The 25022-nt window shown below is 39.2% G+C and overlaps 2 protein-coding genes across 6 annotated transcripts in view; both read left to right on the top strand.

Annotated features, from left to right (window-relative positions):
- The window catches only part of abl2 (ABL proto-oncogene 2, non-receptor tyrosine kinase), a 31615-nt gene extending 21768 nt beyond the window's left edge, over window positions 1–9847 (top strand). For all 4 annotated transcript variants that reach the window (XM_014972243.2, XM_014972244.2, XM_014972246.2 and 1 more), the window contains exons 8-11: window positions 167–319; window positions 791–880; window positions 1092–1250; window positions 4629–9847. In XM_014972243.2, the coding sequence (XP_014827729.1) occupies window positions 167–319; window positions 791–880; window positions 1092–1250; window positions 4629–6421 (2195 nt within the window). In that variant the 3' untranslated portion in view covers window positions 6422–9847. The remainder of the gene's footprint in view (window positions 1–166; window positions 320–790; window positions 881–1091; window positions 1251–4628) is intronic.
- Window positions 9848–11546: 1699 nt separating this feature from the next.
- The window catches only part of osbpl9 (oxysterol binding protein-like 9), a 36283-nt gene continuing 22807 nt past the window's right edge, over window positions 11547–25022 (top strand). For both annotated transcript variants that reach the window (XM_015011244.2, XM_015011165.2), the window contains exons 1-3: window positions 11547–11686; window positions 13787–13837; window positions 17388–17466. In XM_015011244.2, the coding sequence (XP_014866730.2) occupies window positions 11576–11686; window positions 13787–13837; window positions 17388–17466 (241 nt within the window). In that variant the 5' untranslated portion in view covers window positions 11547–11575. The remainder of the gene's footprint in view (window positions 11687–13786; window positions 13838–17387; window positions 17467–25022) is intronic.

Here is a 25022-nt window from a genome sequence, read left to right as displayed (position 1 = left end):
TCCAGTTTAGTTTAAATCAGTCCATTTCAGTTCAATCAAAGACTCAGATCAACTTGCATATTGTCCAACCCAACTGTAATTGTAATACAGTGCAATAAAACAAAAAAAAATTAATAAATCTAAAGATGTGCTGGATTATCACTGACCTGTCTCTCTCTCTCTGCAGCATTTGGTGTGCTACTGTGGGAAATTGCCACCTACGGCATGTCTCCATACCCAGGCATAGACTTGTCTCAAGTGTATGATCTCCTGGAGAAAGGCTATCGCATGGAGCAACCAGAAGGATGTCCGCCCAAAGTTTATGAACTAATGAGAGCATGTAAGTACCATCTGTCTTACATATGACCTATGACCTAAGTAGCAGAGATGGATGCTACTTAGCAGAGATGGATGCTACTGAACAGCTGTTCTTATGATGCTCAGGCGAACCTGCAGAACCGCAATGTGGTGTGGGTTAAAATGGTTAAAATGGTTGTGCAACACATTTGTAGTGTTGCACAAGTTTGAAAACGAGGCACAGTAGCAACTGCATTCATTGACGTTGCTATCCAATGCAACATATGGAAAGCTGAAACAATAACGTAAAAACTTGCAAAAAAAAAAAAGAAACTGTCTTTAAACTCAAAACTGTTGGTAGAAATGTGGATTTACAGAAAATACTGAGGTTAGCAAATACAATCGTTATAGTGAAACAGTATTTTTGACTGCTGTCTTTTCTGTATCTAATTTTCTTCTGCTTATATCGGAGATTTTTTTGTATTAAAACCATTAGTTGTATCTTTTCTGACAGGCTGGCAGTGGAGTCCGTTAGATCGACCTTCATTTGCAGAGATACACCAGGCCTTTGAGACAATGTTCCATGACTCCAGCATTTCAGAAGGTAATAATCACTTTTTCTCAGTTGCTTATCAATTCTTAAGCTTAAACTTGGTTAGCTGAAGCCTGAAAATCATCACAATGATTTGTGTAGATACAAAAATTTGATTCTATTAGCGCTTACAGACTATCTTTTAGAGAAATCTGCTGATTGTATCTGTAGCAAAAAATTGGCATAAATGTAATCTTTTTTCTTTTTTTTTCCCCCTCTGCAGAGGTTGCAGAGGAGTTGTGTAAGACGGCGCACTCTGTGAGTCACGACATGCCCCTGTTGCCTTCCAAATCCCGCACACTCCACAAGCACACAGAGAACAAGGAAAACATCGAGGGTGGGCTGGACGGCCACTCTGACCACAGCACCCACAGCCACTCAGGTACAACCAGGCATGCCCGCGCTCTCACCACACCACATTACGGTTCTGCAGGTTCGCCTGACAACAACGCTGCCGACACGCAGAAGCAGCTGCAGCGCCGCCAAGCACGCCGGCTCAAAAGACAGGCTGTGATTTTTCTCACCAGCTCGTCGCTTCACCCAGAGTCTGTCAAAGCTTCAAAACGCCTTGATGACCAACACTTCCAGTGAAATAAAAATGTTGTTCAAACACACCGTTTTATGGTGTCCAGTCAAACAAAACTACAAATCACATCCTAGCCTGTAAAAATGTAACATATTTGATTAAAAAAAATTGGCAAAGATCTGCAATAAAAGAATTGGAAAAGTGCTGAATTGTGTTTTATCCTTGGGATAACGGAGAGGAAAATGCTTGATAGAAGTTTCTTGATCTCATTACCCTTTTAGAGCATCTTAAATCAAAGCTCCCAATAAACCTGAGGCAGTTTCTGTCTTACCAGCCTCCTGAGATTTTTAAGTTTACTTTTTCAGTCTTTTTGGCTGATATGTCTCTGCTGTACCTTAAAGGACTCTCATCTAAATCCTTGTTTAACTAAATGTAAAAATGTAAAAATCTGCATGGCTTTCTTAAAGTCCTCTACAATCTTTTCTGTGTATATTAAGCAGCTGAGCAGCTTTTTTCTTAGCAATGATTTGCACACATGTATATGTTCTGTTAATCTAACTTGATATTTATTTATATTTGTTGCATTATTTTATTCCTGTTCCAAATCAATGCTTTGTGACTGTAACAAATGTGTTCCAGATAGCACATCTCATATTTAATGTAGATAACTCATTGCTTATTTATTGTATTTAAATAACATTTTGACATTTGCATGTTTTTTTTTTTCTGTCGGCTCATTTGTGTGTTAATAACAGCTCTTTAATTTTCTTCCCTTTTATGCATTTGAGTTTGTTTTTAATGATTGTTTTTATAAAATTAAGTCAAGCACAAAACATGGCAAAAACAAATGCCATGTTTACTCAGCCCCAAAATCCTAACACCCATGAATCAACCAAATAGCAAATGATGATATGAGGAGAATAAGCACAGTAATAAGGATGCATTTGCAAGTTTTATCTTTCAATAAATGTCAAAAAGAGCTACAGAGTTGTACAAAATGTTGATGCAGTCCCTTGGAGAGAATCTGTCCACTAACATTTGAAATCCAGCATGTCTTTGTGATCCACTTTAAAAATCAGTCCCATTGAAACGGTCTGTCTTCTTGTTAGCAGGGTTGAAAAGGGACAGAGTTAGGTAGTGATAAAGCTAAACAGTCACTCTATATATAAACACACTTGACCTAATATTTCATATGTTGTGTAAACAGTTTGTCAGTCCTCTAGCACATATTGGTAAATATTTTTCTTATGCTTGTTTGGGAAGATCAAAATATAAAATGTACCCTGGTCCAAAGATGAACTGTAAATCTGTCTAAAAATGTAGTTGGATTTCTGGCCAAGTGTATATATGTGTGTATATATATATATATATATATATAAGCAAAAATATGTTAAATGCATGTTTGACTGGTTTAAATTTAATATAGTGTGAATTTTTTCATTCAATATAAGAATACATAAATATAAACAGTGTTTTTCATTTTGATTTATGTGCCAATATATTGTTTTTTTTTTTTTGTTCTTGTTCGATTTGCTTGCTTAAAAACTATTAATATCAAAGATATCAAAACTACACAATGTTACAAGCTCATATACTATAAATTTGACATGCATATTTGGAAGCAAAGCTTCTACTTTGTGTGATTTCATCTGCTTCTCTGCTGAAATGTTGGGAAAGCCTCTTCTTTAGAAATTGGGAGTTAATGGCTCAGATGAGGGGCAAGGAGTGAAATGGGAATGTTTTGTTTTTGACCACCGTAGTCAAGGTAGTGTTTTAAACTCACAGCTTGTATTTAGCTGAGATTTTCCCATTAAATTTGAGATTTTATTTTTCTTGTATCATAAAGTCAAATACACTAATCGTCATCAATGAGTTTGCATTTATAAGTCGCTACCCCTCATTGAATGTTGACAGCCTTTTAGCGGAAACATGCTGCAGCTCCCAGTTTGGATAATAATGATTAGCATTATAATCATTAATGGATCATGTCCGTAAATCCCCTTGCCCCCAAAATGATTTATATTTTTACTTTTGCAGTTTGAACTATTTTTCCACTGTTAAATGGATGGAAAAAAATTGTTATTGCTCAGTTTATTTAAAAATATATAATTGAATTCAGCTATTTAGGGCTCTTGTAGGGATGGGTCAGATTGTGGGAACGTTTTCAATCCTTTTCTGCAATATTTGGCTACAAATCTATCACTGTGTTCAGTTAGGCCTTCACAAAGACAAATACTTCTCTAAAAGGGTTACTTCACAACAATTGTATTCTGTGAAGCATTACAACACAATACTTGCATTTATTCTTGTTTCGAAACAGATGCTGCATTTGTTGACATCATGTAATCAAAAGTGGTAAATATGATCCAACCACTGAAGTGAGAATCTCAGTTTATGGGGTTTGGAGCCATTGTTAATATCCGCTTTTTCTCCATTATTATGAAAACGTCTCTTATTACTGCCTATCCCTGCTGATTTAGTAGCATCACTTTATGCAGCAGTTGTATGGAATAACCCAGAATTTTAGAGCATTATTTGTTGCTGCTGGGCTATGACTATCATTGTAAACCACTGATTATCTTACAAATGCTTTTGATTGTCGCATTTAATCACTTGACATGAACCACAAACTATACTTAAAAATTTAGGTCAGTACTTCCCATCACTCGTTAATGTTTGTGACTGGTTCGCCAAAATAGTGGCTTATGTAACGTAGGATGATTCATAGTATTTGTATTAATATAACATAATTATTTTTGAATCTGCTTTAACCACATAGTTGACAACGTTTCTGTAAATATAACGGCCGCATCTTGCAATTTCCTTTTACGTTATGTCTGACTCATTTCCTGGCTAAGGCAATTGTTCACCACTCTGTGCTTGCATATAGGTCAGCGAATACTGCTGACCTCTGGAAATGCTGGAACAGAATAACTCATCCATCAGATCTCAGGATTTAATTTGAGGATGTTTAATTTATTATGCGTTATGTGTACATCATTGAATTGGTGTACATCCAAGCTGCCGTTGATTCATAATTTCCATTCACTCTTCTGCCATGCTTTTTATTTGCTCACGACTCCCAGGGGAGGACAGAAAAGCTTTTCCCTAAGCTAATATGAGTGGCATTAATGTATGGACATCGACTAAAATAACTTCCCTTCTCTTCCTTTTTCGATCAGACATGTATGACCTCTTGAGATTGTAATTTATTTGTTTCCCCTTCCTCCTCAGGTTGGACTTCTTTGTTCGGAGGGGACGGCCGATCAAGCAGCTCCCCAGCTCTCCCAAGAAAGCAGCAACCTCGAGATAAATCTCCCAGCAGCCTCTTGGAGGATGCGCAGGACATCGGCACATTCACACGAGACCGCAAAACTGGCTTCTTTAGCTCCTTCATTAAAAAGAAGTCTACCTCCTCTTCCTCCTCATCCTCTTCGCCGTCTTCCCAGGTGCAACAGAACCTTCCCACGCCTCCCAAGAGGAGCAGTTCCTTCCGGGAGATGGAGACGCAGCCTCACAAGAAATACGAACCCACGGCCGACTTCAGCGCACCTCCACCCTTGCCCCAGTCGGACAGTTTAGGGGGCTTCTCTCCCTCTCACTCCCACGCGGAGACCACCCAGTCCCAGTCTCGCTGCTGTGGGGCCGCTTTCGGACAGAAACCGTCCGCCGGGGGCCTCGGTTCTCAGCTGACGAGCGGCAGCAGCTGGAGTGGACTGGCTGGCTTCTTCACCCCCAGACTCATCAAAAAGACCCTGGGGCTTCGTACTGGAAAAACAGCCTCTTCAGATGAGAGTGGTATAGTCGGAGGACCGAAACCTTTCCCTAGGTCCAATTCTACCTCCTCGATGTCATCTGGGCTGCCGGACCTGGAGCGCATGGCTCTGACTTTACCGAGGAACCGCAGCGCAAAGCCGCCTCTGGAGAGAACTGCCTCCACAACCTCTCAGCCGGAGAACGGGGCCGCTCGTCCCTCCGAAAATTTGTTGAGGAGGATGGATGAGGGAACCGCGCAGATCAGGGATAGGCCAAAAGCCAAGCTACTACCCCGGGGTACTGCTGTAGGGGTGAGGGCGCCTGGGGTCGGGGGGGAGGTCGGGGAATCAGAAAGTCTGTCTCGGGTGAGAGATGGCAGAGAGGAAGGTGGAGGGCTGGACAGGCAGCAGAGTTGGTCGTCTCCTTCCAAGAACTCCAGCTCAACTCATAACCACAAAGTCCCGGTCCTCATCTCCCCGACGCTGAAGCACAGCCCAGCCGATGTGCACCTGGTCGGGCTGGACTCTCAGGGGAATCGCTTTAAGCTGCTGTCTGAGCACCAAGGCGAGCGGGACAGGCCACGGCTGGTCAAACCCCGCTGCGCTCCTCCTCCTCCTCCGACCCTACGCGGTCTGCAGCAGTCCTACAGCTGTGACAGCGAGGACCAGGTCAGTGGAGCCCCTGTGGAAGTGAACGGAGACGCTGTAAAAGGTCAGAGGTCAGGGCGAATGTCAGGAGGAGCAACGACAGGTAGACCATCAGTGCCACCACCACAAGTGCCTCCTGCTTCTTCATCCTCCTCCTCCTGTCCTGCGAGCACCAACACGACTCCCACCAAAATGGCCAACGGAGCTGCTACCACCGCCTCCTCTTCACAAACAACACCATCTGCTGGCTCCAAAATGGCACTGCGGCGGACCAGGCAGCAGGTGGATAGGGTGCCCCTGGAGAGGGTTAGCCGCGAAGCCCTGCTGGAGTGCGCCGAGAGCCTCAGCAGCGTGCTCAGCGCCAGCTCCGACAGCCCCTCCAGCAGCCAGGTTCTGGACGCCGGCCACCAGCTGCTGGACTGCTGCTCAGGTTACGTGGACTGCATCCCTCAAACGAGGAACAAATTTGCCTTCCGAGAGGCAGTGGGCAAGCTGGAGCTGAGCCTGCAGGAACTGAGGGCCTCTTCTTCTGGAGGCGGGGGCCTGAGCAGTGTGGGGTCCAACACTGTGCTGGACAACCTGCACAACTGTATCAAAGAGATTAGTGATGTAGTACAGAGGTAGCCACTGTGATCACACAAACCAACACCTCTACTACCAGGCAAATCACTTACAGTATATTCCGATTTTTTTATTTTTTTTATTTTATTTTTTTTTATGTTTCTGGTTCAGCTATTTGGGGCACAGATTGAGATAAATCTCTACAGTACCTCACAGAATTCACTACAAAACATGTTTTTATTGTTTACAGAAGCCTGTTTCCTAAAATGCCAGTGTGGTCACTAAGTTGTTGCTCTTAGCTGTACATATTTTGAGAAATGTTTCACTAAACTAAACTAAATGTGGTTCAAGTCACACTTTGCAATGTTTTGCTACAAGTTCTTCTTTGGCCACAGAAAGCCTCTTTGTTACCTGAATGAGTGTATGAGCTGTGTGTGTCGTCAGCCAACCGGGTGGGGAAGAACTCACCCTGCTCATCTGTTGCATACTTAGAACAGACAGGGATGGTTGAGGGCAGTCTTAAACTCATTGTTTCAGAAGTATGTGGACCATCAGCTGGATGTATTGTTTCACAGTGAGGAATTGTGTGACCGTAAGCCATTTTTCTAAAGCCATTGGGAATGTAAGGATGTGGAACCAGCATCAGGATTCAGTAGCATCCAAAACTTGGGGTGTCAAATTTAGTGTTTTCTGTATCAGTTTTCAGCTCTATTTACATTTCACTCAGTAGCCAGGATTTTGGGGGATTTTTTCCCCCAACATGTCATAACTTTTCAGGACGACTGAAGGGGACACTTACTTTATGCTCAAATTTAATCAGGTCAAAATAAAGACCAAAAATGTCCTGATACACATACAGATCCCAGTGATTTAAGATTACGCATTTCCCCAGACATAATCCCAGCTTGATTCTTCTGCTTCTATGAGTGATATCTTTGAAAGAACAGTATATTTCATCAGTAGTAATTGATTTACTCACTAATGACAGACAAGATGCTGAAGTATCTGATCCGTTTTGTGTCTTGGACGCTGCTCCACCTAAAAGTTAAGATAATGAAATATTTTTGACAAAATATAACTTGAAACACTCATAGCTTTATCTTTTGTTTATAAAGATATATCTGGCCAGATACATACAGGTACAGTTTCTTTTAAAAAAGACTTGCTATTTTCATTTGGAGCAGTTTGCTAAAATAATAGCCTAATTTTAGCTTGTTTCCTCTGTTTTCATATGACTCCTTAACTGGGCTGGTAACTTATTCCAGTATACAGAGGAAGTATTTTTCTGTACTTCTCAATTTGATGCTTTGCTTTAGACATCATAAATGTTAAGGACTGGTGTTTCAGCTGCTCTCTACTAAACTCTGTCTTTATGCCCAAGTTAGCTTTGGCTGCACAGCAGTCATGTGACGTAGACAGAATGAGGGTGGAACAGCAGATATTCTTTCTCCTTCTGCGTTGTCATAGAAGTAAAAACACTGGGATGGTCGGTATGTTGAATCAAAAACATAATGTTCACCTAAAAATGTGCATATGAAAGTAGGCATAGCTCACTATTTTCTGAAGACTGTAGATCAACGACAGCTATCAACAGTTGAGTTTCTTTGGGGAATCCTAATATAGATAATTTAAAAATCACTGAGACAGGAAGAACATCTGAGATTGGGTTGGGATTATAAAGGAAGTCCCGCATTTCATTATTTAACCATTATGACTGAATGTAGCTGAGGTTTAGACGGTGACAAATCCTGAACATCCCTGAAATATTTCAATAAGAAATGTTGAAAATGTTCTTTTTATTCAGATCACATAACAGTTGGGAGGTGGAAAGCACAGGATGGCGGCAGGTTGACCTGGACGTGTTTTCTTTAAGTGTCCTTCACAGGATGGGCAGTGCTGGATTCCCTGTAGCCTTGTAGGGCCCCAGTGCCTCAGATTATTTAATGAGTGCAGAGACCTACTTTACACCTGTCACACAGGACTGAACTCTCACCAGACTAAACTGCAGTACGTCTTTAGCACATGAGCGACACGTGGATTTATTTGACTTAGAGAGAGAGATGCTTTTTAGAATGTATGAATTTTAATTAAATTATTTTTGTTCAAAGCACAGGCATATTTTGAGAGGAAAATTATGGAGATTTTTCATTTATTTCTTCAGATTAAAAAAAAAAAGAGTATGTGTGTCGATGGCTTAAAGAGAAATGTTGTGAGAGATCTCTTTGAATGTATTAACCCTCTTTCCTGAACCTGATAAAATGTTTGACTTTTGTCTTTGTTTTCCTACAGTGCCATGTTTCTTTTACACTTCCAGGCCCGTACTCTAATTATGACCAGTCTGAAGACAGCTGCTCTGTTTTTAATGAACACTCACAGCACACACACACACACACACACTTCTAACAGTTCTCTAACATGATTTGGTTTTGTTGCTTCGGTTCTCACCTTGATGTACACTGGAAAAGCCCTCACCAGTTGAGTAACAAATGGCAGATAAATGCAACTGAATCTATAAGCACCGCGCTGCATAACTCTTTAAATACTTTTCAGTTAACCTTAATTGCATTTTATGAGTTTCATTCTAATCCACCTGTATCTTTCGGGAAATAGGATCCTTTATGATGAAACTTTCGTTTCTATTCACTGTGAGTTTTAAATAACACTTTTCATCATTTTTGGTGCCTTTTTGTAAGGGGAAAAAAAAAATATGTAAAGGACAGGATGATTGCAGCAAATCACAGCGAATGTCTGCTCTTCCATTATGAATTATAATTAGATCATCACTACATTTCATTTTATTACTAAATGGTCAAATGCAAACTGGGAACCACAAGGTGCTCTTTTTTGTTACGAACACTTTTAATGACGCTGCATAAGCAAAATGATACACACAGCCATGCTGCACTAAACCCAAACTGCTGTTTTTGTCTCAATCTGAATATCCAAATTTGAATATGTATAAATATGTTTCTGACTGCCATTCTGACTCGCTCTGTGTCCTTTACTTTGTTTTGTGGTGTCACCATGGAGCAGATTTCCTAAAAAGCCTTATTGAAAACAAGTCTGTTCATGATGTTTTTCCTCCTTCAGATCCTACGTTTAAATCTCTGTTTTTCCTATCCGACCACTACAATTCCTCTAATTGTCATCGTCTGTTTTTATCTGTTGATCCTTTTATGCAGTGTGTCTTTTCTTTTCTCCTGTCTTCTCTGTTTTTTGGGGTTTATCTCTAAAAGGCGTGCGTTCACATCATTATACCAAAGGCCACGTCTTCAGTTGGATGAGTGCAATGTAAAATTAACACAAAAACACCAGAGTGGAATATGTGAATCTAAACAGGGATAAAATGTCAGATGTTAACATGACTTTTTTTATTGTACAAAAATATATTTTGTTTTTTTTTTTATTATTTAATGCTCACATTATATTACTGTGAAGTTCTGCTTATCAGTGTTAAGCCTATTGTAAATAATAAAGATATTGATGAATGCTGTTGTATTTTTCCTTTAAAATGTGTTCAGACTGAGCTCTTTTAAAAGCAAAACATTCAAATTTATTTGAACAGACACTTAGTATTGTAAATGAAAATGTTATTTGATAAGACATTCACTGTACTGGAAATCAACAAATTTATTGTACAGACTCAAATTTACTTAGATTGATTTAGATTTAGATTGGATCCCTTTGAATATGATTAAATTTTACAGTTTAACAAATTCTGTATGCTTAAATGTTATAGGTTAAGAGGCATTTATAAAAAACAAAATTAGTACCAGTAATTACCTAAACACCATAAATAGGTAGTCTAAAATGTTAATAATCCCAATGGGATTGATCTGAAGGCACTATAAAGAGTGGTCAGCGTCAAATTCTCTGCTTATTTAAAGTCACAATGGAAGATGGGAAAATCAGTGCTGGAGTTCAAACTGAGAATATCTTATTTTAATCATAATTAGCCCAGACTACCATCAACCAGAACCTAAATGAAAGACAAAAACATCTCAACATACAGCACTCCGCACCAGCACTGGTACGTTTAATTTCAAGTAAAAAGCTTTGAAATAAATTATTAATAAATGTGTGTTGTTACAGTAGAATCACCTCACATTGATCAAACTAGAGAGGGTGTCCCTAGATTAGTAAAAATAGTAATTTAAAAAAATGTATCACAATAACACCTACAGGCACCCTAAAAATCACTATAAAAGTGAAGCTTTTTCAGTCCTACCATCATAAACATAAGCATAAATATTCCAAATCATTTCTAGAACTTGAACTCACCAGGTGGAAACTAATATTTTCAGCTGGAGAAATACAATGTGGCTCTAGACGAATATGCGGAAAAGCACATTAATCCCCGTTGTACAATGGTGGATCTCTGATGTCTTGTTAATGTAAATGGAAGAAAAATTAAAGTAAACATATAGTGGCTAATGTCTGTAGAAAGAAAATGGATTTTCAGTAGGATATAGTATACATGGCCAAATCAATACAGAAATGATTCACTAGATTGGACCAAAACCACTTACTAATTTAAATATTATGGAAAGTCTGCATTGTGTGATTTATAGTTCTATGATTCCAGAAAACTGCAGCAATTCTGAAATGCAATATTCTTTTAAATTAAAAACCCACTTGCTTGAAGTCATATTAATAAAAACTAGTACATCACTTTCATCTGGATTGCAACTTTTCATTACTTCTCTTTAGCTTACCACTGCAGCCTAATGTTTTTGTCTTTATTTTGTGTTGTGTTTATATTATGTAAAGCACTTTAAATTGCCTCATTGCTAAAATGTGACGAAATAAACTTGACGAGTGAAATCATTAAGGTAACAAGCAGCTGTCTTCCCCCATATAATTAATCTTTGCAAATTTTCTAAATTTACTATGTGTGTTTATGTTTTTGCAATAAAACGCGAATTTGTTTCAGTGCTTTTTATCCATCTTTGCCAAAGCCAATCTAAAAATGTAATCAAAGTTTATCATTGCTGCTTCAAAGTATTTCAGAACATGCAAGTTAGTTAAAGTTTGATTTGTAATTAAGAGATATATAGCATTATACTTTTATTGAAATGTGGAAACAGATGAGTTATCCCTGGGGATAATAAAGAGGACTCATCATCATAATCATCATCATCATCACCACCCTCCTCTTCCTCAGCATCCTGGCCCTCACCATATGCGGCTCCGCCCCAATCGTAGCCTGTTGTAAAGATGGCGTCCATCATGGAGGGGCCGCTAAGCAAGTGGACTAACGTCATGAAAGGATGGCAGTACCGGTGGTTTGTTTTGGACTACAACGCCGGGCTCCTGTCGTACTACACGGTATGTTCAATTCCACTGTTCGGTAACGGTTAGAGTGGCCGACCGACGGGGTTAAACGGTTAAATATGTCGCTGGTTGTTGAACAGAAGTGAGATAAGGCCTTATGTTTGTCTGGAGTTGGGAGTATCAGCTGGCTTGAAGAGGCGGGTCTATCTGATGACTGAAACGGTCTTTGGCTAATAGCAGTGAGCTTTGAGGAACAACTGACGAATAATGTCGAGCGTTTGGTTGTTACTTCCGCTAATGCAGCTGGCTAACACGGCTAACAGCAGGAATGCAGGCAGTTTTAAAATCATTGCCAGAGTCAGTTGGGAATAATAAGGCTGGTGAAGAGGTATCTGTTCTCAATAATTAGTTAAAAGTCCAACACTCACTGGTTTGGGAGTGTTCTATCGTTCATTATTTTAATAAAGACCTCTATCTTTAACGACTAGGACGGTGGGAGGAGAAGCTAGTTAGTTTTTGATCAGTCTCATTTCAGTGCGCTTATTGTTTAGACTTCAGTTTCATAATTTCAAATCACGTCAGTGTTGTTAACCGATCAGTTATCCGGTTTGTCCCTGCCGCTCAGAAAGTTCCTAATGTAGCCTTTTGTCTTCTGTACACTGAGAACCACATTGGCTTCAAGAAGTACACTGAATACATAAAGATATAAACTACTGCATGGCAGAAATGAGGACAAACGAATTTGACAAAAAGAAAAAACCAGGTTAAACTTTATATTTAGGAAAATAATACTACAGATTGGAAACTAAGGGTTATTAGTGGCTTGACACTAAAAGAGAATATTACAGCCAAATGTGATGATCTGTTGCTTAAAAAAGGAATAAATATTGGGTGTGTATACAGATAATATTTCCTTGGCTTTTATTGTATTTACTCTAATGTGGAGTTTATTGGGTGAGATTTTAATTGACAAGTTTATCTGTCTAAATTTAAGATGTCATTTAGTATAGAGCTTTGGTATTGGGTTACATTTTAATTTCATAGCAAATGGGACCACAAATATTTTTAAAGATCTTAAGATGATATAATTAAGTTAATTAAAAAAAAATGCAACAGTTATCCTTGATTCTACTAAAACAATATGGCATTCGTGATTATAGTTATAACAGTGTCATTTGGACCTGCATCAATTGCTTCCATGCATTTCTATGCTATCTTATAACATTATCATTTGGTCATGTCAGTTGTCTTAAATTATTTTAATGAATGCTGAATAGTCATTCCCAATAATAGTCCCCTTTTGTTTTTTGCTTGAGTAACTCCAAACAAAAATGTTGTAGTATTTACTGAAACCTGCCAAGCAAATTTTTGAGCATTTTTATTTATCATCCTTTCCTGAAAATGTCTCGGGAATTGAACAGGTTCTCTCAGGTGAACCTCAGCTTTTGTTTGCAGATGTGCACAGCTTTACCCAAAGGACGTTTGTTTGCAGTTTGTACTTTGCTTTTTGACAATAATGAGAACAAATCAGGAGTTAGAGTAGCCACAGTAAAAATGCGAAGCGTCGTATTCAGTGTCTTGTATTCATTTACTTCACTTACTGTAACTGTAGACTTCAAATTTCAGTGTAAGTAATGTCTGGTGCTGTCTAGAGAAAATTTGACTTTTGCATTGGAAAACACTTCCAGAGTGAACAATCGTAATGAAAACATATCAAAGCCATTTGGTTATCTTAGTAATAGTTAATGGTGGCCTTTTTATTGTGATGACACTTTATTGACACAAACACTTGCTTTTGAGGAATGAACCACCTATTTTGAGCAAGTGACTCACTTTTGCAGATTATCAACTAGGTTTTGAAGTGTGTGCTGATTGTTTTGAGAAAAGCACTAGCTGTTTTGTTCATAGTGTTGTGATAAATGCACCAAAGAAACTGAGAAAAACTCTAATAGGATTTTAAGCAATTGGAGTGGTATGAAGGAAAATGTTCTTGCCTTTTTTTTTTAAACAAGAGAGCCTTTGTATAGCTTACAAGCAGTCCATTTGAATGAACAAACCCAAGCAGTTAATCAGGTCTGAACATCTGTCAATGGAATCTAAAATTGTGCAGTTTTTTGTCCAATGCAGTAAGTTGTTTTTGTTCTTGTTTTACAGTCTAAGGACAAAATGATGCGAGGATCCAGAAGAGGCTGTGTGCGACTCAGAGTAAGATCCTCAAAGTCCTTTTTGCTTTTGGCTGATGGTTTTTCTGTCTCAGCATGTTAGACTGCACTTTCCAGTATATATATTTCTAAAAAAATAAATCAACATGCTTTGGGCATCAGAAAAAAGCCACAGTTCTGAGGGCTGTTTCCTAAAAGCAGGATTCAGAAATCCAGGATAAGAGATAAAGCCAGATTTGACAAAACATAAGTTCATCCTGACTCGTTTCAGGAAGGTCAAGCCCGGCTCAGGGGGTGCGACTATGTCAAGCCTGGTTTAAATGAGTCAGGTGAATATGTGTCCACAGATTTCTTCAAGAGACCATGAGATCGATCCGAGCTTCACTGATTTCACAACAGATAAATTGCGTACACAACATGTTTTGATGGAGAATTGTGAGCGTATTGCACTCCCAGAAGGAAACACTGACACGGGCAAATGATGGGGAACCAACTGAATGCATAATTTCCCTAAAATATATATTTTCTAATCACAACTTTTAACTAAACAGTCATTCAATGAGGTGCCCATCTTTTGCTCAGGTCAAATTTAAAGTTATAAATGATCAGTGGAAGTTAATATTGTAATGTGATATTTGATAGCAGATTAATTAATGTAATTTTTTTGTTACACATCTTATATTTATACAGAACAAACATGACTGGACTAATGAGAGATTAAATGTAACATTTTGCAGTATTTGGGAGGTGTGTGGATAAAATGTTGACTTCACTTTACTAGTGACATTAAAAATTGTTCATGTGTCTGGACCTAGCCCAGGCCACTCAATATTTCTCAAGATGCAGTCTTGCTTCACAGATGACCTGAAGCAAAAGGATGTGTTAAGGTAACTTATTGCACATAATAATGTAACAGGTGATGCCACATGGTGTCGCTTTTAGTGTTTATCGCTAGTTTTACCTATGGTAAACTTCCTGTTTGTGTTTGGTGCTTTTGTTTTGAAAGGGCAACTACTTCCTGTATAGTTGTTAGCAAAGGTAGCTTAACGGCAACCAAAAGACAAAATGAGTTGTGTAACGAAGGTTACAAAATGTATTTTATTAGCAACCTCTGATAGAGGCACCAGATATGTTTATGTTATAAGTAAGTACATATTTAAGTATTATGTCACTTAAACTGTTGATTTGTTATGCCAAAACTAAAGTTACTTTAAGTTATGAAAGTTACTTTAAGTTAAGAGGGTTTATTGCCATTAAGACTAAAAATCCATCAGTAAAGTATACACTTGACTTTATTACAACACCTTTCCTTCTTTATTTCCCATTTTTCAAATACTCTCAACGCGAAATGCTCTGTTAGGCCTTTCTGTCAAACTTTAGTGCTGGCTGATTTTTTTATTTTTATGTTTTTAAAGACTACGAAATCACTGACCAAACAGATTGAATCGGCGTGACCGCTGACTGAACTGACGAGGATTAATTAACCCTGGCTGTTAGCTTGATTAGCTTGGTCTGGATCAGGCTGGCGGCACAGGATAAATCGTTATGGTAACCATGCGCTACTGCTTTTGTGAAACCGAATCCAGGTTTAATTGAGCCAGGATATCCGGAACATTCCGGCTTAATCCGCTATCCTGGTTTTGTTAAACACGCTGCAGTATTTTCATGGTTCAGCTTTATCCACTAGATGGCAGCAGATGCTTCACTACCTTCAATGTTTTTTTGTTTTTTTACATAAGAGGATGTTTTTGTTTTTTGATATAACACGCTACCAAGTTTTAAGTCTTACAAGAATAACTACTAAATGAATAACAGCTGTTTCTTACCGATCTTCACTTGTTTTAATCGCAATTATTTAATTAAATAAAAACGTTCACCACTTTCATTGTGTTTAGTGTTCTGCTTTAGTCTGATCATCTTTGAGAATTATGTCAGTCATTTGGTGTCAAGGTGCCGTGTGGAAAGATCAGTTTGTTAGTCAATATGTTGTGTAATCTAATTTTATGTATTTAAAATGCTTGTATACAGGAGCGTAGCTCACATTAAGCAGATTGTCGGCTGTTGTAGTGTGTCAGTCAGCCAGTCCACTGCAGTTTGTTGAGCTTTATCTGCTGAACCTGTTTATGTTGCTCATTGTGTTGACACTACTTTGTAAATGAATATATCAAAGTTCAGTGTCGACATTTAAAAGCTGATTATAAGCTGCTTTATCACTTTCAAATCTTGTCACTCTTCTCGTAAATGGGAGGAAGCATCTTCTGCAGTTTCTGGGAAATACAGTGTAATTTGTTTTCATTTTTTTTCCTGGGACAAAGTTTTAAGTTGGAGCTGTAGCAAAGGTTTGATACTCACCATTAACATCAGAGACACAATTTTTAAATACTCCACAGGAGGAAGAACTAATTTATTGTTTAGATACCTTTTTAAAATTCTGGTTTTCTTGTAGGCTGCTAATCTCAGATCTAAATCTGTAAGTTTTGATTTGGAGGTGTAAAATGTTGTTGTTTCTGGTCGTTAACATTTTTCTTTTGAAAAGCTCCACGAGGCAGCCTAATTTTGCTTCCAAAAACACTAATTTAATTTCAGTTTTCAGTGTAACTAAACTGCACAGAGTCGTAGGACTAACACTGATTGATTGACACCTGTCATTAAAACAAGCTATTTTAACTGGATGCTGGTTTTCCACACATTTTCTAATTATTAGTCACAGCATTCATTGTGATTTTTCTTTAGCAGATTAAACACACTTAAAGCGGATTTTCATCTTTAAGTGTGTTGAGTGCCACACTCAATGAGACATTGCTCCAAAGTCAAACACTTGGTGCAATCAAATAGGCTTCCTTGGAAAACCTTTTGGCACTTGGTGTTATAAATTGAATTTAACTGTGTTGTTCTTATAGCTACAAAAGTATTGGAAAGTATTTATTTGAATTTGTAAATGTTTTCTACACATATGAATGGGACCTGCGTGTCTTGCTATGTGAATTCAAGACATTCGTGACATACCTATTACATTTTAAATGTTTATTTTTGGTGGAACATTGTAGAAAGTGAACTTTTTTTTTTTTAAACTCAACCTAAATTTCAAAAATATTCTACAACCTTCTAGTTTAATTTCATCCACCGTGTCCAGTGGTGCTCGTTCCCTTATATTATTTAGCTTTGGGTCACACCCGCCCTGTTCCTATTGCAGAATTGAATGTCCCAGCCAGCCAGTGGGCTGGATCCCTGCGGTACTTTTTTTTTTTTTTTTTTTTCCTGCCACTGTCTGTAGTCCTCCCCCCTACCTCTGCTTTCCTCCTCCTCCCTCATTTTCCCAAATCCCTACTCTCTCTCTCTCTCTCTCTCTCTCTCTCTCTCTCTCTCTCTTTCTCTGTGCTGCAAAAGGCTGCATTCATACGCAGAGAAATGAGAGAGAGGAAAACAGTTAAGAGTTAAAGATTTTTAGTAGGAAAGAGCGCGTTGCTGAGAAGGTTAATTGAGTAATAGGAGCTAATAGAAGGCTGCTGGGACATGTGGAGGGAGGGCATGAGTTTAGGAATGGAAAGTGGAGTATTACATGACTGCCTGTGTTCCTCTCTCCATGTGCCCAGGGAGCTGTGATCGGCATAGATGACGAGGACGACAGCACATTCACCATCACTGTGGACCAGAAGACTTTCCACTTTCAAGGTGAGGTGTCCTCTCCTCCCCTCGCCTTCGAGCCGCCTTCTCTGCCTCGCTCTCTGAAATCTTTCTGGCATCCATCTGTGCTCTTCATTTAGTCCCTCTCTCTCTCTCTCTCCCTTTCTGTCTTTCTCTCTCTCTCTCTCTCTCTCTTTCCTCTTTCCCTCCCCACCTTGTAAAGACTTGGATTGGATTGCTCTAAAGCCAGGAAACGCGTGAACGCACAGGCATCTATACCGAGTCGAAGCTGGGTTGCGTTTTGTCTGAGCAATTTCCTCATTTTCTAAGTAGCCACTCCAGGTCAGACTGGCATATCTTTGTATGTGAACAGGATCTTTTTCATGCCTCTGGAACGGCACGAGCAAGTAAATCCTTTTTCCTTTTTCTCCGGCTCTGTCGACCGTGGAGGAAGACTGCTGCTCATGTGTCTTTACAGCTGAGCCTGTGGGAATAATAAGGGAATAGTGCTGAGCCTGGAGCTGAGCTCAGGTCTCTCCTGGCTGCTGCTGATGCTGCTGCTCACTGTTTTCTGCACCACTTCTGCTGCTGCTCACTTTTGAACAACCATTCACCCCAAAGGAAAGGAACCAGCCCCTGCTGTTCCGTCAATCTTTCCCTTCTTTTTATTTTTTTATTTTTTTTTTTAGGCTGTCCAGTCCAGCACACTGCAGACACTCTGTTTTCTTTTTTTGTTTTTCAAACCCTAAACGCTTTGTCAGGTCTTTAACTAAGTTCCTCTTAGTTTCCTTCATCACTGCCCTTCCATTTGTCCATCTGTATACATTTTGCCATCACCTTCACACCCAGCACCCTGTTTTCACTTCCGTCCCGAGGGTCCATGGGCCCCCGTCTCCCTCACCTCCTCCATGCCTTGTCCCATGTCTGTGTTCCGAAGCTGTATGCTGTGGTTCTACAAACGCAAGGGTAAGAAGGAAAGCGTGCACGTCTCATGGTCTGAATGCATGCCAGCGGCGGGGGACGAGGACAGTGAGGAGGAGGAGGCGTTTTGTTTGTTTGTCTTCTGGGATGGGGAGTCAGGGTGGAGCGCAGTGTTCTGTTGCTCTCGGGTGTTTTGGTCTGTGGCCGAGGCTGAAGGACGATTTAGAGCGCAGCGAAGCAGGCTGTTTAAGTTGGTTGTGAGGGCAGACAGAAGCAGACCGGGGTTAATTTAGGATAGGATGACTTGGATTACTGACGCCTGTTAGCTGTGCTAAACAATGTTCTTGCAAATTGCATGCATATTATGAGACTTGGGGATTCATCTTAAAGTGGAAGTAGCACAAATATTGTCATTCTAGAAGTGTCTTTTGCGTTTGTGCTATAGTCAGCCTGAGATGCGGTTCTGTGTATTTTAAGCGAATGTTGTTTAGTTTTGAAAATTTGCCTCATCATTCTCAATATGGTCTTGTTTTAGTTTGGTGCTCAGATCACAGTGAAAGTACAGCAGTTGTTTTATAACGAGGCATTACTTCAGTAATGCATCAAGCGGGTCTTCCACCGCCTGATGCTGATTTCTGATTCGATAACTGACTAAAATTGTTGTTTTATTCTTTTAAGCTTATAAGCTCGATTGAGCATTGGCAATACAGAGTTTGAAATGATGGCAGCCTGTCGGGGATTCATTATCCAAAGTTCTGATTGCTAATGGTGCTGATCGCTAAAAAAAAAGTTCTTGGAAGCCCTTTAAAAACGTAACGATCATCTGTTCATGACTCTGTTTCACTAAAATAGATCTTGCATCTCAATATGTTCTAAAGTCTCATGGATTCACTTGGTGTATCTTCACTTTAGCAAATGATAAGGAGCATTTACAAAACAATTCTGCTATCGGGTCATTTTCTTGAAAGGTGGAAAACCTTTTTTTTTAATCAATGTTTAACTTAAACCCCCAATTAAAAAAACGTTATAAGCAGCAGCTTTCTAAAAGCAAAACAAATGTGGCAACTGGACCGATTTAACTCTGTATTAGCAAATATTTTAATAAAAAAAAACAAAAAAACTTGGAGTTTAGCTTCTCTGATTACAGCATCCTTACAAAAGACTGCAACATATCCTATCCAATCTGTGTAAAGATTTTAATTCAACCTCTAAATGTTAAAACCAAATCCATAACGGCCTAAAAAAGAAAAATGACATGCCTTTCCCTCTCAACATGGATGTTTTCTAAGCTGTTTTCTGAGACAAAGTATTTTTGAAGCCAACAGAAACTGAATGGAGTACAAGATTTTCCAAGTTCATGGATCAACACATTTGACCCTGAACTTTATCTGATTTTTTTTTTCCCTTTTATGCATAAAACATGCTGACTGTTAATGTATTCATAGACAAAAAATGTCGACATTTCCAGCATTTGGACTCATTTAATAAAATAAAAATTCAGACATTCAGTATTTGACCTGCCGTCCAACAGTCAGAGCTGATAAAGGGAAAATTTACCGATTTCTGTCACTGACTGATAAGTTGGTGCAATATTACCACTATCAGAACCTAAGCACTCAAGCGATCTCATTTCATGACCGTATCCACTTTGTAAACAGTATATCCTATGTCACTCTGTTCATCATTTTGTCTGAAAAACAACAACGTAATGCCACCATTGTAAATGCCAGCCCTACTGATGATGGTCTGGCCCATGGCCGCTGGAAGATGAGCATCGAAAGTAGCTCTTAATGAACGTGGAACATGAGATTCTAGCTTGTATGGACATGAAGCAGTGCACAGGATGTTGAGCAGCAGCAGATTTCCCTGTAAAGGAGTCTCAGTCATCTCATGTTATGCAGTCAGTCTCTTAGGATGGAAGCTCAGTCTGGGTGTGTATCTATCTATCTATCTATATATATATATATATATATATACAGGTGCTGGTCATAAAATTAGAATATTGTGATAAAGTTCATTATTTTCCATAATGTCATGATAAAAATTAAATTGTCATATATTTTAGATTCATTGCACACCAACTGAAATATTTCAGGTCTTTTATTGTTTTAATTTTGATGATTTTGGCAAACAGCTCTTGAAAACCCAAAATCCCTGTCTCAAAAAATTAGAATATTATGAAAAGGTTCTCTGAACGAGCAATAAAAATAATCATCCGAATCAACAAAGTAACTCTAAACACCTGAAAAAGATTCCTGAGGCCTTTAAAAACTCCCAGCCTGGTTCATTACTCAAAACCGCAATCATGGGTCAGACTGCTGACCTGACTGCTGTCCAGAAGGCCATCACTGACATCCTCAAGCAAGAGGGTGAGAAACAGAAAGAAATTTCTGAACGAATCGGCTGTTTGCAGAGTGTTATATCAAGGCACCGCAGTGGAAAGTCAGTAGGAAGGAAAAAGTGTGGCAGAAAACGTTACACAACGAGAAGAGGTGACCGGACCCTGAGGAAGATTGTGGAGAAGGGCCGATTCCAGACCAAATTAAATTTTCATCTCCATAAAACTTTTCAGCAGATGGAAGCATGAAGTGCTCCAAAATCTTCTGATAGCTGCTGCATTGATCCTGCCCTTGATAAAACCCAGTGGACCAACACCAGCAGCTGACATGGCACCCAGACCATCACTGACTGTGGGTACTTGACACTGGACTTCTGGCATTTTGGCATTTCCTTCTCCCCAGTCTTCCTCCAGAGTCTGGCACTTTGATTTCCGAATGACATGCAAAGTTTGCTTTCATCCGAAAAAAGTACTTTGGACCACTGAACAACAGTGGTCCAAAGTGCTGCTTCTCTGTAGCCCAGGTCAGGCGCTTCTGCCGCTGTTTCTGGTTCAAAAGTGGCTTGACCTTTGACCTGGGGAATGCGGCACCTGTAGCCCATTTCCTGCACACGCCTCTGCACAGTGGCTCTGGATGTTTCTACTCCAGACTCAGTCCACTGCTTCCCCCAAGGTCTGGAATCGGCCCTTCTCCACAATCTTCCTCAGGGTCCGGTCACCTCTTCTCGTTGTGCAGCGTTTTCTGCCACACTTTTTCCTTCCTACTGACTTTCCACTGAGGTGCCTTGATATAACACTCTGCAAACAGCCGATTCGTTCAGAAATTTCTTTCCGTTTCTCACCCTCTTGCTTGAGGATGTCAGTGATGGCCTTCTGGACAGCAGTCAGGTCAGCAGTCTGACCCATGACTGCGGTTTTGAGTAATGAACCAGGCTGGGAGTTTTTAAAGGCCTCAGGAATCTTTTTCAGGTGTTTAGAGTTACTTTGTTGATTCGGATGATTATTTTTATTGCTCGTTCAGAGAACCTTTTCATAATATTCTAATTTTTTGAGACAGGGATTTTGGGTTTTCATGAGCTGTTTGCCAAAATCATCAAAATTAAAACAATAAAAGACCTGAAATATTTCAGTTGGTGTGCAATGAATCTAAAATATATGACAATTTAATTTTTATCATGACATTATGGAAAATAATGAACTTTATCACAATATTCTAATTTTATGACCAGCACCTGTATATACATATATATTCCTCTATGCTATTATGTTTGGGCCGGTGCGTGGGTAAGGTGTTTTAGGTATCGACTGTGTGAGGAGGAGGACAGCAGCACTGCAGAGAGAATGAGGAAGATGGTTTAGAAAGAATCCAGACCTATAACAGAATTTCCTTTTCACATGCTGCTGTTCAACTCATTGTAACTGTAGCTTTTAAGTGTTAAGATTTATTTTATCACGTATGTGTAATGTAAGCTGCAGTCTCTCGCAAGGTGAAATGTCTTTTAGAACCTGCTGGCCGGTTCTTTCGCTATTTAGAGGATCATCCATAATTCATCAGGGCCGCTCCCCCAAGCGGTGCATCATAGATGCCTGAAAGGCCTCTTCCCTCTTTGCACTTTGCTCACTTTGCCTTTTCTGTTGTACCTGGCCATCTCTTGTCACTTCCCGTCATCATGCCCAGAGCATCAGACCAAGCGGAGACCTCCGCCATGTCTTTTGCCTGTACTTGATTCACTCTTTTCAGTTTTCTCATACTCTGTCCAGTATGCATCTGCATACGGTCTTTATTTTAACCAGATAAAAACCTCAGAGATCTACAATCTCTTTTTCAAGAGGGACCTTGCAAGATAAAAGCACAGTTTGCAAGTGTCAGCATTTCATTCATCCAGCGGCATACAACTTAGTTTAAAAGCATAAAATTATAAAAGTAGGATACAGCTACTGACAAAACCTCTTCAGTCTTTCAGTAGTGCTTTCAGTTCACCAAGCGGCTTAATGTTTCTGTCAGATGTACTCATACATTTGAACGCTCACATTTTGTCAGATTACAACGCATAATTATTAAATAATAAGAAGAAGATTAATGGTTTTTCAATCCTCTTATAAAATCCTCAAATGTGTGGTTGAATTTGTATTCAGCCCCTCGACGTCAACACTGAGTCACTTTTCACTTCAACTGCATCAGGAAATCCTTTTGGGTTTGTTTCTCCCAGTTTTGCACATCTATAGATGGAAATTGTTCCCCAGTCCTTTATTATTATCATAATTTTTTTTTTTTACTTTTCTTGCTTTTTGCAACAAAAAAAAAAGCTCAAACTCTGTCAGATTAGATGGACTGAGTTGTGAACAACAATTTTATGAAGTTTTGCTACAGATTATCAATTGGTTTTAGGTTATCTTGACTGGGAACAACAACTGGATATGCTGTATTCTATGAGATTCCAGTGAAATAGATTAAGGTTTGTAACTGTAATGTGAAAGGTTCAAGGAATGTGAATAATTTGCACATTTCAGTTTGCAATGTGTCCAAACTCCAGTAGGAAGAGAGGGTTTGAAACTGGGTCACATTTTGTTCGGACCTGGAAGGAGGAAAAAGAAACGTGACGCACGACTCGCAGAGCTCTTTTTGATTAAGGAGCTTCGTGGAAAACAGTGCAGCATTTAAAAGGAAAACAAATATAATGAGACCCTCAGCCATTCGCATTTAGTTAAAGCCCTTTTTCCCCCCCCAATAAGTCAGTCATTACTGATGCTGTTAACTCATGGGTCGGTTTGGATGAGTTTGTAAGAGCAGTACATGCTGGAGCTTGTCTTGGATGACATTGCCCTTTGCAGAACTTATACCGCGCAACTTATAATTACCTCCATATTAGAGAAACGTTTTAGCATTCACAGATATTAATTAAACACCAGCTGAATATAAACCCCATATCGACAACAGCAGGAGCCCCTCCTCTCTGTACCACATGTACCACAATAGACCCGTGGTATACTTAAGTTTTGCCTAAGAACAAAAACTGCTTAAAACTCCTTTAAGTTTTAATTTAATCAACTTATTCCAATATTTAGCCAAAGACCGCTATAAGCACATCAGTGATTTAAAATCTGATGCTGTCGAAGTAGAGCTTTAAACAATTTTAGACTGACATGGCTAAATTTTAACTTTGGAGAAAAAGTCAACCATATTGATGTTTAGCATCGTCTTCTTCACGGCACGTCATATGTTCCTGCTGAAGAAAAAACAAATACTGCTTCCCTCCTAGCGGGAGTCTTTTGTTAAGGCAAATATCCATTTTGAAAAATTGTTGCTACCCTGGGAAATGAAGCAGAAATTCATGTCACCAATAAACATTGGTGCAACCGCTACTGTAAGAAATGTATGATCCTAGCATTGAACTGCAAATATGTAAAGTACCAGTAGTTGGTTTTTTTTTGGTTTTTTTTGCATGATGTGTGTCAAACCACCACGAGGTTTATCTGTTTGATGTAAATGGTCTTTTCTTCAAGTGTTGAATTTGTAAATTAGGTGCAACGCTTTGTCTGTCGTCCAGTGTGTTTCTCTAGTTTAAGGTGAGATGAGTTGCATCATGTGACAAGTGACATTAAACTCCTACTACCCTTTGGTAAGATGTGTTTTTGTGTCTGTCCAGTATCTGTTCCTTATTCTGCTTATTGAAGTGGGATCTTCTCTCACTAAGGGCATATTGAAGCTAAGCTCTGAGAATGAGAGCTTGATTTAGCTGCAGCTTTCAGGTTTTGTAGAGCATTCTTAATTTCTCCTGCAGTTTTGCAGTATATTTTATGTTCCGTTTTAATTCATTCTGTATAATTTAGACACAGTTTTACTGTCTTTTTTTTTTTTTTTAGGCAACTGTGAGTGAAAACACAGTAGCTTCTCATGTTTTGTACAGTCCCTCTTCTTTGTGTTCTTCTGAAAGCTTCACTGTACTTGTCTTTATCAGAGGGGCATCAGAGCCCAGAGTAATTGGGTTTACTCTGCACACAGTCCTCTGTTATGGCACTACTGCAGCTGGGCCTTAAGACCGCCTTACATACTTACAGATTTAAAGCTTCTCTTTAAAGCTCTGGTGACTTGCTGAGGCAAAAATACTGAACTTGGTGACTTTAGATTTTTTTTTTTCTGCTCATATGATACCTGAATGTTATTGCAAAGGAAGCCCTGCTATATGACAAGAATGAAAACGCACACCATTTAATTTCTTTTTCATCTTTGTGGGGTTTTAAGCGTTCGTGTGACCTACATCTGTTGACTGACGTTCACCAGGTTATTGGATAGTTGGGTCAAAGTTCTAAATCTTTGGCTTGTCATCAGGTAAATGTAAAAATC

This window comes from Poecilia mexicana, unplaced genomic scaffold (genome assembly GCF_051168715.1).
Source record: "Poecilia mexicana isolate PSO_F unplaced genomic scaffold, ASM5116871v1 scaffold_4, whole genome shotgun sequence".
NCBI lineage: Eukaryota > Metazoa > Chordata > Actinopteri > Cyprinodontiformes > Poeciliidae > Poecilia > Poecilia mexicana.
The sequence above is the reverse complement of the archived record's forward strand: the minus strand, read 5'-3'. Positions and strand labels throughout refer to the sequence as shown.